The sequence below is a fragment of the Gorilla gorilla genome, chromosome 13 (assembly GCF_029281585.2).
Source record: "Gorilla gorilla gorilla isolate KB3781 chromosome 13, NHGRI_mGorGor1-v2.1_pri, whole genome shotgun sequence".
In the NCBI taxonomy this organism is placed as follows: Eukaryota; Metazoa; Chordata; class Mammalia; order Primates; family Hominidae; genus Gorilla; species Gorilla gorilla.
Window position 1 is genome coordinate 88,501,850 of NC_073237.2, and position 14,682 is coordinate 88,516,531.

The window sequence follows — 14,682 nt, forward strand, 5'->3', positions numbered from 1 at the left end:
GGAATTCAAACAAATACCTGTACACAAATGTTCACAACAGCACTATTTGCAATAGCAAAAAGGTAGAAAGAACCCAAATATCCATCTGTGGATGAACATATAAAACAAAACCTGGTATTATCCATGCAATGGACTATAACTTAGCATTAAAAAGGTATGAAATACTGATACATGGTATACAATGTTAATGAACTTTAAAAACATCAAGTGAATGAAGCCAGAAAGAAAAGGTCATATATTATATGATGCCATTTATAGGAAATAACCAGAAAAGGTAAATCCATAGAGACAGAAAGCAGATCGGTAGTTGCTGGGAGCTAGAGGGAGAAGAAAATGGGGAGTGACTGTTTAATGGGTTTGAGGTCTTCTTCGTGAGTCATGAAAAGGTTTTTGACCTAGAGTTGATGGTTGCACACATGGTAAATGTAATAATTGTCACTGTCCTGTACAATTTAAATTGGTTAATTCTGTGTTATGTGAATTTCACCTCAATAAAGGAAATCTCAATGGTCATGGTTTCTAAAAACAGTTTTGTTGCTTTCACTATTAAAAAGCTAAGTTTTGGCCATGCGTGGTGGCTCACGCCTGTAATCTCAGCACTTTGGGAGGCCAAGGAGGGCGGATCACCTGAGGTTGGGAGTTCAAGACCAGCCTGACCAACATGAAGAAACCTTGTCTCTACTAAAAATACAAAATTAGCCGGGCATGGTGGCACATGCTTGTAATCCCAGCTACCTGGGAGGCTGAGGCAGGAGAATCACTTGAACCCAGGAGCCAGAGGTTGCGGTGAGCCGAGATCATGCCATTGCACTCCAGCCTGGGCAACAAAAGTGAAACTCCATCTCAAACAAAAAACAAAACACAAAAAAACAAAAAAGCAAGCTATGCTTTCATTCATATGCAATTCTACAAAAGGTAAAACTAATCTACAGGAATAGAAAGTAAATGGCTGTCTGGGGCCAACATGGGTACTCACTACCAAGAGGCATCAGGAAGCTTTCTGGATAAAGTTTTCTTTCTGGATAAACATTGTCTTACATAAAAATGTTCTGTATCTTGACTGTGGTGGTGGATGGCTGCGGTGATACAGATGTATATACATCTGTCAAAACTTATCCAACTTTACCCTTAAAGTAGGTGTATTTTATACGTTGATTTCACCTAAATAAAGCTGGATCTTAAAAGCTACATATGGCCGACTCAGTGGCTCATGCCTGTAATCCCAGCATTTTGGGAGGCCCAGGCGGGCAGATCACGAGGTCAAGAGATTGAGACCATCCTAGCCGACATGGTGAAACCCCGTCTCTACTAAAAATACAAAAATTAGCTGGGGGTGGCTGCGCATGCCTATAGTTCCAGCTACTCGGAAGGCTGAGGCAGGAGAACTGCTTGAACCTGGGGGAGGAGGTTGCAGTGAGCCAAGATGGCGCCACTGCACTCCAGCCTGACGACAGGGCAAGACTGTCTTGGGGGGGAAAAAAAAAAAAAAAAGCTAAAGCTAAGTTTTGGCCAGGTGTGGTGGCTCATACCTGTAATACCAGCACTTTGGCAGGCTGAGGCAGGAGGATCGCTTGAGCCCAAGAGTTTGAGAACAGCCTGGGTAACGCAGTGAGACCCCTACTCCACAAAAAAGGGAAAAATCAGCCACGTGTGGTGGCATGTGCCTGTAGTCCCAGCTAACTCAGAAAGCTAAGGTGGAAGGATCACTTGAGCCCAGGAGGGTAAGGCTGCAGTGAGCTGTGTTCACACCACTGCACTCCAGCCTGGGCAACAGAGCAGTCTTGATTACTCTTTGAAGGCCAGCACTGGCATTCAGTGTTGTTCTTCTTCCCTGATCTGAGCAAAATATGCTTATGAGGCCTAATGTGCAAAGCAACGCAGACGTCATACACTAAAAGCGGTCATAAACAAAAGGCACATCAGTCAGATAGTCCAAATATTAAAATTACGGCTGAACATGGTTGCTTACCAATTCTGGAAGAGGACAAATAGTTCCAGTATTCATATACAATCCTTCTACTACAATGAAACGCCGAGTTACACGAGCCTTGCGAGGATTCTTTAAAAGAGAAAAAGCAGACATCTTACATTTCAGTAACTCTAAAGACAAGATCTGTTACATATTCCCCAGCACTTTCACCTTACAAGATTTATTCCTAAAAAAATATTCTGAATGAATTGAAAGCTCAGTGTTTGTGATGGGTTATTTTGAGATGCACAACAGTACTATCTTCTCTCAGATGTTTTTCAGCTCACAGCATTAGCTAGGTGACCCGCCACACACACAGACTAATTAGGCCCTCTGAGAATATTAAAACACAAACAAAACCCTCCAAACCTCCAACTGGGAAGGGGCCTAAGGGACTTTCTAAAGAAATGGGAATGTTTTACATCATAATGGGGCTGACATTCCTGGGTTACGTGGGTATAATCACTGGTCAAATTGTATGGCTGCATTCATGTGATTCAATGTCTGTCAATTTTACCCAAAACAACTATAATGAAGGTCATCATCATGAAGATGGGGTGAGGAACAGATGGCACAAGAATGATGTAATGCTGATAACAAAGCTGGGAGAAGGGTACAGGGGGCTTCACTATACCACTGTGTTTCCTTCTTATATGTTGGCATTTTTCCATAACAAAAAGTTAAAAAACTCAAACCGTTTTCCTTCGCGTCCCAAAAAAGGGGCAACCCTGTTCCCTCCTCACTCCCCACTGATGTATTATCAGATCAAGTAAAATTTGACTATGAGCTTGTCCAATGATGTTCCCAGGTGGTGGGGTAGAGAGGTCTCCTTTTTTTTTGAGACGGAGTCTCACTGTCACCCAGGTGGGAGTGCAGTGGAGCCATCTCTGCTCGCTGCAACCTCCGCCTCCAGGGTTCAAGCAATTCGCTGCCTCAGCCTCCCGAGTAGCTGGGATTACAGGCACCCGCCACCACGCTCAGCTGATTTTTGTACTTTTAGTAGAGATGGGGTTTCACCATGTTGGCCAGGCTGGTCTTGAACTCCTGACCTCTTGATTACTGACCTCGGCCTCTCAAACTGCTGGAATTACAGCTTTGAGCCACTGCGCCCGGCAGAGATCTTTTCAAAAAACACACACTTTCACACACTCTGCTCAGAGCAAGTCACTAATAAATCTCCCACATGTATGAAACTGTACATGGTTCAGGTGTGTGGGACTGCAAAAAATACTGAGATCCACAGATAGAGTTTGCCATTACCTTCTTACTCAGAGATTTCTTGCCTCTAAGCTTCTGCTCCAATGGACAATTAGAAGTGATCAGAATTAGAAAGTATCAGAGCAATGCTTTAAGGGGTATTTTACAACCCACAGCAGTAGCACTAAAAAAAAAAGTTTGTTGAGGAATAAAAAGTATACATCAGTGATATTGCTCAATCATCTTTACTCTGTCAACTCACAACTGAAAGCTGGGGAGCTAGCAATATGTTAGAAGTAATGGATGAAGAGATGCCACCCTAATTTCTACACAGGGCATGCTACCTCTGCCTGTCTTTAAGGAAAAACATTTTCTTAGATTTAAAAATATTCAGTGTAGGATTCTTGGGAAATGGAAAAGTACAAAAAACAATTAAATAAATCAGCTAATCATACCACATGGTGATAATTTTTGTCTTTCTTGTATAAACATATAAATTACTTTGTTCAGAATCAGGATTTTACTGTAGTTTTAGGGCCTGATTTTAAAAACATTATCCTGTGAGCATTTCTAAATTATTTCGGATTACATGATTTTAATGGAGACATTCTGCCTGTGAGTATACCATAAACTACTTATTTCCCTAATGTTGGATTTAGTTGTTTCCCTCATTTGCTTTTTCATATCACAATATGAATATCCTTCAAAATGTGACATCATTTCTCATAAGTTTTTAGAGACAGCACCACAGGAATGGGTCAAAGGGCATGGAATTACTTGGATCCTGGAATGTATCTGCCCATTTGCCTTCTAGAAAGGCAGTGCCAATTTAAACTATTTCCAGTGTCATAGGAACACTCTTTGTCTCACCACATCTGTGTTGGCACTGACTATTACTATTAAAAACATGCCCTAATTTAACAGGCAAAACTCCTAGCCTAATCTCCTTAATTATTAGTGAGGCCAGGCTATTTTTCACTTGTTCATAGTTATGTGTATTCCTTTTATGAGCTACTGTTCATATCCACTGACCATTATGGGAACCCTGTAGGAAAGGGGATAAAAAACAATTCATGAACCATAGCACTTGGGAAATGGACAAAGAAAACATTCAAAGTGTTAACGACCAGATTATTTATGTGAAAATGAAACTGAAAATGAATATTTCTAAAAGCCAAAATGTAGAGTTACTTAGAAAGCCTGCTCTCAGCAAGAAAAATACAAATTAGTAAAAAAGTAAAAATTATAAAGTAGAAATAAGTTTCAAGATATTTAATTTTACTTCTTGTTGCTCATTTAAAAAAAAGTTCTATGGCTTACAGATCTTGTAGAAAAAGAGCACATACAAAACTTGAATCTGATGTTTTCCAAATTTATACAATACTAGGCAAAATAAATGGCAGCAGACTGCAGTTCTATTACTGAAAACAGACTACCTTTCTATTACTGCATCATCATAAGAAACATCTTTTTATACTTTGTAGAAAGAAATTAATCAGTGGAATGGGCTGTTTTCAGATTTTGCCTATAGATTTTTCTAAATTGTGTAAATGTGAAACAGCCTACAGCAGAGTTAGTATAAAATGGCAAGATCATGCATATTCATCATGAGAATGTGTATATTCATGAAGTGATGCACTTAGGCTGACACCTAAACAAAGATGACACAATCCTAAATGAATAATGCAAATATTTAGAAAATTGAAAATTAACACAAAATACACAAAATTAAGAAATGTGATGAGCATTTTTATCATTTATTCTAGTTATGAATGAGTTGCACTGGCAAAGTCCACTTGAAACTGTGTCTGAGATGAAGACACACATCATGGTGTCCTGCTCAGAACCACAGACCTGAGCTACTTTACTTACCCATGTCATCAGGGGAAAATAAATTGTAATTTTAACAATGATGCTCTGAACACACTTCCTGTGTTTCACCCTAATCAGAACACCAAGGAACTACTTCCAAACCACCATCACCTGGGTTATGTTAGGTTCTTGAGAGGAAAGAGCTGAAAACAGGGCTGCAAGCTAGAAGGAGACCATGTTAGGGGCAGTCATTTCCCACAGGCAGTAGCTGCTCAGAGCAGGATACAGGTGGGGTGGGGAGAAAGGGCTTCACTTTGTTCATATATTAATATAATAAGCTTGCTGCCATTCTTTCCTCATGTAATTGATACATGATTTATTCTGGTATGAATAAGCCTATTCTGAATTCACTAGGTACATGTCATTAAAGGCCTAGTAAGTTTTGGTGTCATTATGCCCAGCTATGAGTAGACATCTCCCTGCCTCACTAAGCACATGCTGTTTTTCAGCCTCTCTTGATCTCTTAGAAAGCTGCTTGGATTACCTCCCTCCAATTTGCTATATGTAATTATGGCAATGACAAGGCAATTACAATCAGACTTGGCTCTCCAACACCAAGTACATTTAATAAGCAGGAACACCTTAATATCCAAATGTGATCCACAGGCAAGTTTTCATGACAAATTACCATTTCATATATAATTTAGCTGGTTAGAAAGTACAAAAGAACTGTATAATTTTCTTCAAAACAATCATACCTTTTGATCTTCGATCTCTTGTTCTTTTAGTAGTCGCTCGAGGTCAGCCATGTCATTATGCTTAAATAACTTAATGTCACTACGGGATGCCTGTAATCCTTTCTGAATAGCAAAGCAGGCAGCTCTATCTCTGCAAGGAAAAGAGATCCACCAAATTGGGTTTAAAGGGTCTTGTCAACATTCTCAAAAAGGAATGCTTGTTTTTGTAAGCTGACCAATCACTGATTGTTAACATGAGCATAGCAAATAAATAAAACATGTTTGAATATTTATACATCATTGTTTGTTCTTCATCCATGAGTCCTTTTCACATAACTACCATATTTAATCTATTCCAAGAAGCACACTCTCACTATATATTAATCTCTCTGAAATCAGCATGCATCTTACTATGGATGACATATCAGTTTATTCACATACTTTTCTCTTTCTAAGAAACATAAAATACTGGTGTGCCTCACCATCAGTGGCATCTCTGATATGACTGACACATTACTCTGCCATTATTTTGCCCTGAGAAGTAATACTGGCAGCCCAGCTAGACAGAAAACTTTTAGATAATGACTATTCTACTGTAGCCAAACACCACAGAAAAAAATGAGGGGTACCCAGCCCCATCTATGTCAGCAAAGGCTGAGCAGGGAACTTAGACTTTGACCCTCGAGAAGCTGTAACAAGGCGACACCCCTCCTAGGGTGTTGTCAGGGAAGGCCAAGTAGGAAGCTGAGCCTTTTATTCCTATCAGTTGGTAATAAGTGGACCCCCTCCACCCCCACTGTGGTGTCAGCAAAGAACACATGGAGAGCCCTAACTTCCACCTGCACTTGGGAGTAGTGGCCACCCTCCCCATCTCCTCCTGGGCAGTGTCACAGGAGGGCAAGTGGAGAGTCAGGACTATTACCATCACCCAGCAGCAACAAAGAAACCCCCAACAATGTCAATGGAGGCCGAGTAGGGCCCCGGAATTGTTCCTCCTCCTGGCAGTATGAGGCAGCAGTCCCCTAGCCCCTTCCCCTGTTGGAACCATGTCAGAGAAAGCTAAATAAAAGAGATGGCTTAAACTAGACATGGACTACAGCAGCACAATATGAAAGTGTCTAGGTTTCCATCAAATATCCCTTATATCAAGAACCAGAAGATTATCAAGTAGAATGAAACAACAAATGCCAATAGTGAGATGACAGAGATATCAAGATTATCTTACAACAATTTTAGAGCAGCCGCGATAAAAATATTTTAATGAGCCACCATGAAGACACCTGAAGCAAATGAAACAATAAAAAGCCTCAGTGATGAAATGGAAGATACAAAGAAGAGTCCTACGGAGATATCAGAACTGAAAAACAAAATTACTAAAATAAGAAGCTTAGTGGATGGGCTCAGCAGCAGAATGGAGGCAGAGGAAGGATCAGTGAACTGAGACAAGCAATAGAAATTATTCACTGACAGCCAGGCGCAGTGGCCCATGCCTGTAATCCCAGCACTTTGGGAGGCCGAGGCGGGTGGATCATGAGGTCAGGAGATCGAGACCATCCTGGCTAACATGGTGAAACCCCATCTCTACTTAAAAAAAAAAAAAAAAAAAAAAATTAGCTCGGCGTGGTGGTGGGTGCCTGTAGTCCCGGTTACTCGGGAGGCTGAGGCAGGAGAATGGTGTGAACCCGAGAGGCGGAGCTTGCAGTGAGTCAAGATCGCACCACTGCATTCCAGCCTGGGTGACAGAGCGAGACTCTGTCTCAAAAAAAAAAAAGAAAGAAAAAAGAAATCATTCACTGAGCATAACAGAAAGAAAATAGAGTAGAAAGAAATGAACAGAGTCTCAGTGACCCATGGGATTATAATAAAAGATGTAACATTTGTGTCATTGGAATTCCAGAAGAAGAGAAAGAGGTGGGGAGCTAAAAAAGTATTCAAATAAATAATGGCTAAAAACTTCCCAAATTTGTCAAGTGGTTTAAATCTACAGATTAAAGAAGCTGAGCAAAATCCATATGGACTAATGCAAACAAATAGTCACCAAGGCACATCATAGATAACTTCTGAAAACAAATGACAAAAAAAATCTTGAAAGCAGCTAGAGAAAAATGACACCTTATACATAGAGAAAAACAATTTGAATGACGGGAGATTTTTCATCAGAAACCAGACACCAGAAAAAAAGCATCACAATGTGTTTCTAATGCTGAAAGAAAATAACTGTCAACCCAGAATCCTATAACCAGCAAAAATATCCTTTAGGAATGAAGGTGAAATCAAGACATTCTCAGTTAAGAAAAATGAAGAATATTTGTCACTAGCAGACCTACCCTAAAGAAATGGCCAAAGGAAGCCTTCTAAATAGGAAAAAAGCCATAAAAGAATACTGTTAGATTATCAGGAAGGAGGAAGGAGCACAGTAAAGTAAAAAATATGGGCAAAATACACTAGGCTTTTTTTCTCCTCTGGAGTTTTCTAAATTATTTTGGACAGTTAAAGCAAAAATTAAAACACTGATGTGGTTCTCACTGTATGTACAGGAAATATTTAAAACAATCATAATGTAAATGAGGCAAATAAAGGAATGTAAAGGAAGGTAAAAGTTTCTACACTTGAATTGGTACAATGATGACACCAGTAGTCTATTATAATATATGTGTAATGTAACACTCAGAGTAATGACTAAAAAAAGCTATACAAAGAAAAAGTAAATTCTAAAAACATGTTCAATTAGCCCACAGAAAGGCAGAAAAGAGAAATTAGAGAAACACAAAGTAGAGTGAACAAACAAGAAACAAAAAGCAAAATGGCAGACTTTGTTTTAACAGACTTAAACTCTACTATATCAATAATTACATTAAATGTAAATGTACAAATACATGATTTAAAGACAGGCAGGTAGAATAAATTAAATAACATGACCCAACTATATGCTGTCTGTAAGAAACTCACTACAAATATAACAATATAGATAGTAAAAAATACAGATTTATACACACAACTATGTAATATAAAAAATAATAAAAAGGGTATCTGACAAAGTAAACTTTGGAAGAAAGAAAATTATCAGAGTGTTTGCTTTGGCAGCACATACACAAAAAGTGGAAAATTATCAGAGACAGAGAAGAACATTATGAAATGCTAAAAGGGTCAATTCATCAAGAAAACTTAATAACCCTAAATATGAACTAAACAAAAAAGCTAAATTTGAGATGCAACTGCTGATAAAACTGAAAGAAATAGACAAACCCACGATTACAGTTGGAAACTTCATTATCCTTCAACAACTGATAGAAGAACTAGACAGAAAATCACCAAGATAGAAGAACCCAAAAACACCATCAACCAAAAAGACTTGACATTTATAGAACACTCCACCAAACAGCAGCAGAATACACATTTTTTAAGTGCCCATGTAAGATATTCCAAAATAGACTACCGTATTAGCCATAAACCAAACTACAACAAATTTAAAGTCCCCAAACACCTGAAAAGTAAACAATACACTTCTAAATAATCCATAGGTCAAAGGGAAAGTGTAAGCTGGGCATAGTGGTGTGTTTTTGTAGTCCCAACTACCCAGGAGGCTGAAGCAAAAGAATCCATTGAGCCCAGGAGTTCACGGCCAACCAGAGCAAAATAGTGACACCCTATTTCTTAAAACAAAACAAAAATGAACTAAATACAAATGAAAACACAACACATCAAAATTTGTGAGACACAACTAAAGAGTGTTGAGAGGGCAATTCATAGCACTAAATGAACATTGAAGAAAAGAGAAAAAGTTTCAAATTAATAATTTAAGCTCCTACCTCCAAATCAAGAAAAAGAACAAAATAAACCAAACGTGAGCAGAAGGCAGGAAATAATAGGAGAAATCAATCAATGGAACTGACAATAAAAATACAATAGAGAAAAAACAATGAAACAAAGAGCTGATTCTTTCAAAAGATCAATAAAATTGACAGACCTCTAACAAGACTGACAAAGAAAACAGGAGAAAAGGCACAAATTACCAATACCAGGAGTGAAACAAGGTATATAACTGTGGACTCTGCAGACATCAGAATAATACGGGAATACCATGAATAGCACCACACATGTACATCTGACAACTTTTAAGAAATGGACCAATTCCTTGAAAAACACAAACTACCTCAATTCACTCAATATGACAGATAATTTGAATAGCCTGATAACTACTAAGGAAACTGAACTCAGAATTAAGATACTTGCAAAAAAGAAATCTCTCCAGGCCCAGACGGTTTCATGGGAGAATTCTACCAAACAATTAAATAATTAAAAGTAATTCTATACAAATAGCTCCACAAAATAGAAGATAGAACGCTTCCCAATTGATTCTGTGAGGTGTTATTCTGCTACCAAAACCAAAGTAAGTATCAAAAAAAGTGTATTATAGGACAATCTCCCTCATGAACACATATTCAAAATCCTTAACAAAAGATTGGCAAATCGAATTTAGCTTTTTATAAAAAAAAAATTATACCCCGTAACCAAGTGGTATTTGTTTCAGGTATGCAAGGCTGGTTCAATATTTGAAAATAAATCAATGTTATCCACCACATTAACAGACTAAAAAAGAAAAATCACATGATCATATCAACCATTACAGAAAAAGTAGTTGACCAACCAAATTCACATTGATTTGCAATGAAAATGCTCAGAAAAAAAGGATGAGGTGCAGGAAAGTGAATGTAATAAAGAGCATCTGTAAGAAATCTGCACCTAACATTATACTTATTGGTGAAAGAGTAAACACTTTCTAATATCAGGAACAGGGCAAGAATGTCTTCTCTTACTACTTTTAACACAGTCCTGGAAGTTCTCGCCAGTGCAATAAGGCAATAAAAGGGAATAAAAAGTAAGTAGATTAGAAAATAAATAAAACTATTTACAGATGACATGACGACTGTCTATATGGAAAATCCTAAGCAATCTAGAAAAACAGTTCCTAGAGCTAATTAAGTGAGTTTGGCAAGGTTGCAGGATACAAGCTCAGCACACAAAAAATCCATTTCATTTCTATATTTTAGCAATGAATATGTGGACATCAAAATTTGTATTCGCTAACCACATGTCTGATAAAGAACTATGATCTAGAATGTATAAAGAACTCTCAAAACTCATTAGTATAAAAATAAATCATACAACTAGAAAATGGACATGAAAAGACATTTCACTGAAGAGATGGCAAATATGCATATGAATGGATGTTCAACATCATTAGCCATCAGAAAAATATAAATTTTTCTATACACCTATCAGACTGGCTAAAAAAGTAGTGACAACACCAAATGCTTCTGAAGATGTGGAGAACCTTGATCATTCATATCTTGCTGATGGGAACATAAAATGGTATAGACACTTTGGAAAATAGTTTAGGAGTTCCTTTAAAAACTATGCAATACTATAAACATAGCAACTGCATTCCTTGGCATGTATTCCACAGAAATAAAAACTTATGCTCACATAGCATGAATGTACATGAATGTTTAGAGCAGCTTTTTTTTTATAACAGCACAAAGCTGGCAACAACTCAGATGTCTTTAATAGGTAACTTCAATAACAGTGGTACCTTCATGCCATGGAGTAATACTCATCAATCAAAAGGAACCAACTCTGGATACAAGCAACAACTTGGATGAACCATCAGAGAATTACGCTAAATGAAAAAAGCCAACCCCAAAGTGTTGCCTACTGGATGATTCCATTTGTATAAAATTCTTAAAAGAACAAAATTAACAAACAGAACAGATTAGTGGTTGCCAGGAGTTAAGGAGTGGGCAGGTGGGAGGAACGTGGATGTGGCAACACGAAGGATCCTTGTGGTGACAGAAATGTTCTGCATCTTGACAATGACAAAGTCAATATCCTGGCTGTGAAACTGTTCGTTCTGCAAGAAGTCCTCACTGGAAGAGACTTAGTAAAAAGTACAAAGGATTTCTATATTATTTCTTACAAGTGCTTTTGAATCTACAATTATCTGAATGTAAAAAGTTTAATTTTAAAAAGATCTGTGAAGCAGCATGAACACAGACTTAGTGGAGTGATAGGACAGACTTAAGTCCATGAATGACCACTGTGCTGAGCCCCACTATTGGCAAAGCATTAACACTGTTTACTGAAAGGAAGGAAATGAAGCATCAGACAGTGTCTATGCCTGACAAATTTATCAAAACCAATTTACCAAACACCATGTTTACCTCTAGCACTCCTACATTCAAACACATTTCAGGTAGAATATTTAAAATTATGTAGCAGAATAAACAGGTTAGCAACTCACTGGAAATGGAAATTTTAAGACACTGGGCATAACACATGGAAGTGAATTTAGCCTATGTTTCCTAGCAGTTAAAAAAAAAAAGACAATGTAGTATTTATCAAAGGAAGCATAGGAGTTCACCAGTAACCATCAACTTTTTCTGGACTTTAGAAGAATTTATAGTGGGGTGCTTGTGTATAAAGTGACACTGAATGACAGTGCAGCTGTCTGTAACTCTGCTTTTACTAAAAACCTAGAAACACTGTTTAAGTCAATGGCGCTTCAGTTAGTGATGAGTCTTTCACATTATTTTTTAAACTATTTGCCAAAAATTAATAAAAATATTCATTTTTATGGTCACATCAGTATACTACTTAGACCCAGGACATTTGCTGTAGTGCTCCTAGACTGCTGTAGGGCTATAGTGAGGAATGGGTCACATGTACTGCAGAAGCCCCAGGTAGAGTCAGCTCTGTAGTAATTATGATAGAAGGTTCTGTCGCTGCACAAGCGTTCCAACGGTGAGTGGTAAGCAAGAGGCCAGTGCAGGGCTTGAGGGATGCCAGGCTCTGCAACACAGTTATCTGGCCCCTATTCTGAGCTCCAGCTTCCTTTCATTCATTTACTGAACTACTGTTTATTGACCATTACTAAATGATAAATACTATTCTAAGTAATGGGCTCCCAGCAAGAAACAGAAGCAAATAACCACACAGGTATAAAATTATAAACTGTTACAAGTTCTACAAAAGAAAAGTACAGTAAGTATGAAGCAAATGAGCAGAGCAGAGTGCGTGTGAGAGTGCGTGTGTGTCTGTGTGTGGAGGGAGGCTTGAGAAGCAGGGTGACCTTGACAGGCAGTTTGAGTGCTCGTGTGAGCATGGATAAACAAGAACAATAAATTCTCTCTGGCTGTAAGATTTTGTCCACATGCAGCAGGGGTCTTGACCTGCTCTGAGAGGTGTGGGACGGCTTCCCTGCAGAGGTGATGTATGTGAAGGATGAGAAGGTTAAGTAGGAGAAGGGAGGAGGAACAGTGTTCTAGTCAGAACGAGCATGTGCGCGGGCCCCAAGGTGAGAGGACACTAGCATACAGGGCTGGCAAGGCTACAGCTTAAACACCTGAGGGAAAATGGTACAAAATGAGCCAGAAAAAGTGGTGCAGAGCTCACAAGATCATACAAAGGACTTGGGTCTTTATTTTAGGAACAATAGAAGCTCTAAATTGTATTAAATAAAATGTGACAAAATAGGATTTACATTTTAAAAAGATTACTCTGGCTGTGATGTTAAAAAGGAAAAGAGGAGGCCAGGCGCAGTGGCTCACGCCTGTAATCCCAGGAGTTCAAGACCAGCCTGGCCAACATGGTGAAACCCAAACTCTACTAAAAACACAAAAAATTAGCTGGGTTTGGTGGCGGGTGCCTGTGGTCCTAGCTACTTGGGAGGCTGAGGTAAGAGAATTGCTTGAACCCGGGAGGCGGAGCTTGCTGTGAGCCAAGATCACTCCACTGCACTTCAGCCTGGGCGACAAGAGTGAAACTCCATCTCAAAATAAAAAAAATTAAAAAATAAAAATAAAAAAAGGCCAGGTACGGTGGCTCACGCCTGCAATCCTAGCACTTTGGGAGGCCGAGGCAGGTGGATCACCTGAGGTCAGGAGTTCGAGACCAGCTTGGCCAACATGGTAAAACCCCGTATCTACTGAAAATACAAAAAATTAGCCAGGCATGGTGGCGCATGCCTGTAATCCCAGCTACTCGGGAGACTGAGGCAGAAGAATTGCTTGAACTTGGGAGGCGGAGGTTGCAGTGAGCCAAGATTGTGCCATTGCACTCCAGCCGTGGTGACAAAGTGAGACTCCATCTCACAAAAACAAAATAAAACAAAAAAAAAACAAAGAGGAAATTAAAGTCAATTTGAGACCAAATTTTAGTCCACTCATAGGACGACAGGGCTTGGCTTGGGGCGGCAGATGCTTCTGACTGGTTTAACCAGCTGCCTGGGGCCTGCCAGCCCTTGATTGGCTGTACCCTGCCCTTCACAGTAAACCTCGGTAGCATGCATTCAGCATAGGCACGCGAGTGTGAAGATCCACTTGTGGGTAGTCAAAGAAGTGTCCAAGTCACGGCTCCTCTATCCTTAATAAGGTAGGAAGCAAGATCAGCTGAGACCAGGTGACGGGGTGACAGGGTGATGAGACATGGAGAGACTTTGCCGGGCAGTCTGAGTGACAACGTGAGGTGGTGACCACAGACTAGGATACCACACAGCCACGGAGCTGCACAAAGAAGGCAGATAGCTGTCCTCATCTGGATATCAATAAATAATTACCATGGCAGATAAATGACTATAGACATCGTTAAGCATCTTTTAAGTGAAGGTTTCACAAATTTTGAAACCTTTGGTGAGGTGACTGTTTCTTGAAAAACAAAAAGCAGCATTATTTTATGCAGATAACTTCTAATGAAGTATTTCTCTAAGACAGTCAGTATTATTTCAAAGGAACTGCTATTAGAAAACTAGGTAAAGTTTACTTACACAAAAACAATGTCCCCTCTTTTAGAGTAAGCAGGAATAGCACTGGCTATGGTGGCAAATCCATATGAGTATATAATGGCTTCTTCTGTCTTCATAAATTTTGCCAGGCGGTCTTCCAAATCCAAATGAACATCTATTTCAGTTAA

At 39.0% G+C, this 14,682-nt stretch overlaps 1 protein-coding gene across 3 annotated transcripts in view; it reads right to left on the reverse strand.

Annotated features, from left to right (window-relative positions):
* SPTLC1 (serine palmitoyltransferase long chain base subunit 1) overlaps positions 1-14,682 on the reverse strand; it is a 100,364-nt gene that overhangs the window by 22,192 nt on the left and 63,490 nt on the right. For 2 of the 3 annotated variants that reach the window (XM_031014541.3, XM_031014543.3), the window contains exons 6-8: positions 14,537-14,669; positions 5,737-5,866; positions 1,970-2,059 (exon numbers count right to left, since the gene is read on the reverse strand). In XM_031014541.3, coding sequence (XP_030870401.2) covers positions 1,970-2,059; positions 5,737-5,866; positions 14,537-14,669 — 353 coding nt within the window. Of the gene's footprint in view, positions 1-1,395; positions 2,060-5,736; positions 5,867-14,536; positions 14,670-14,682 lie in introns of all 3 variants that reach the window. The other variant, XR_010130280.1, reaches the window with a different exon arrangement.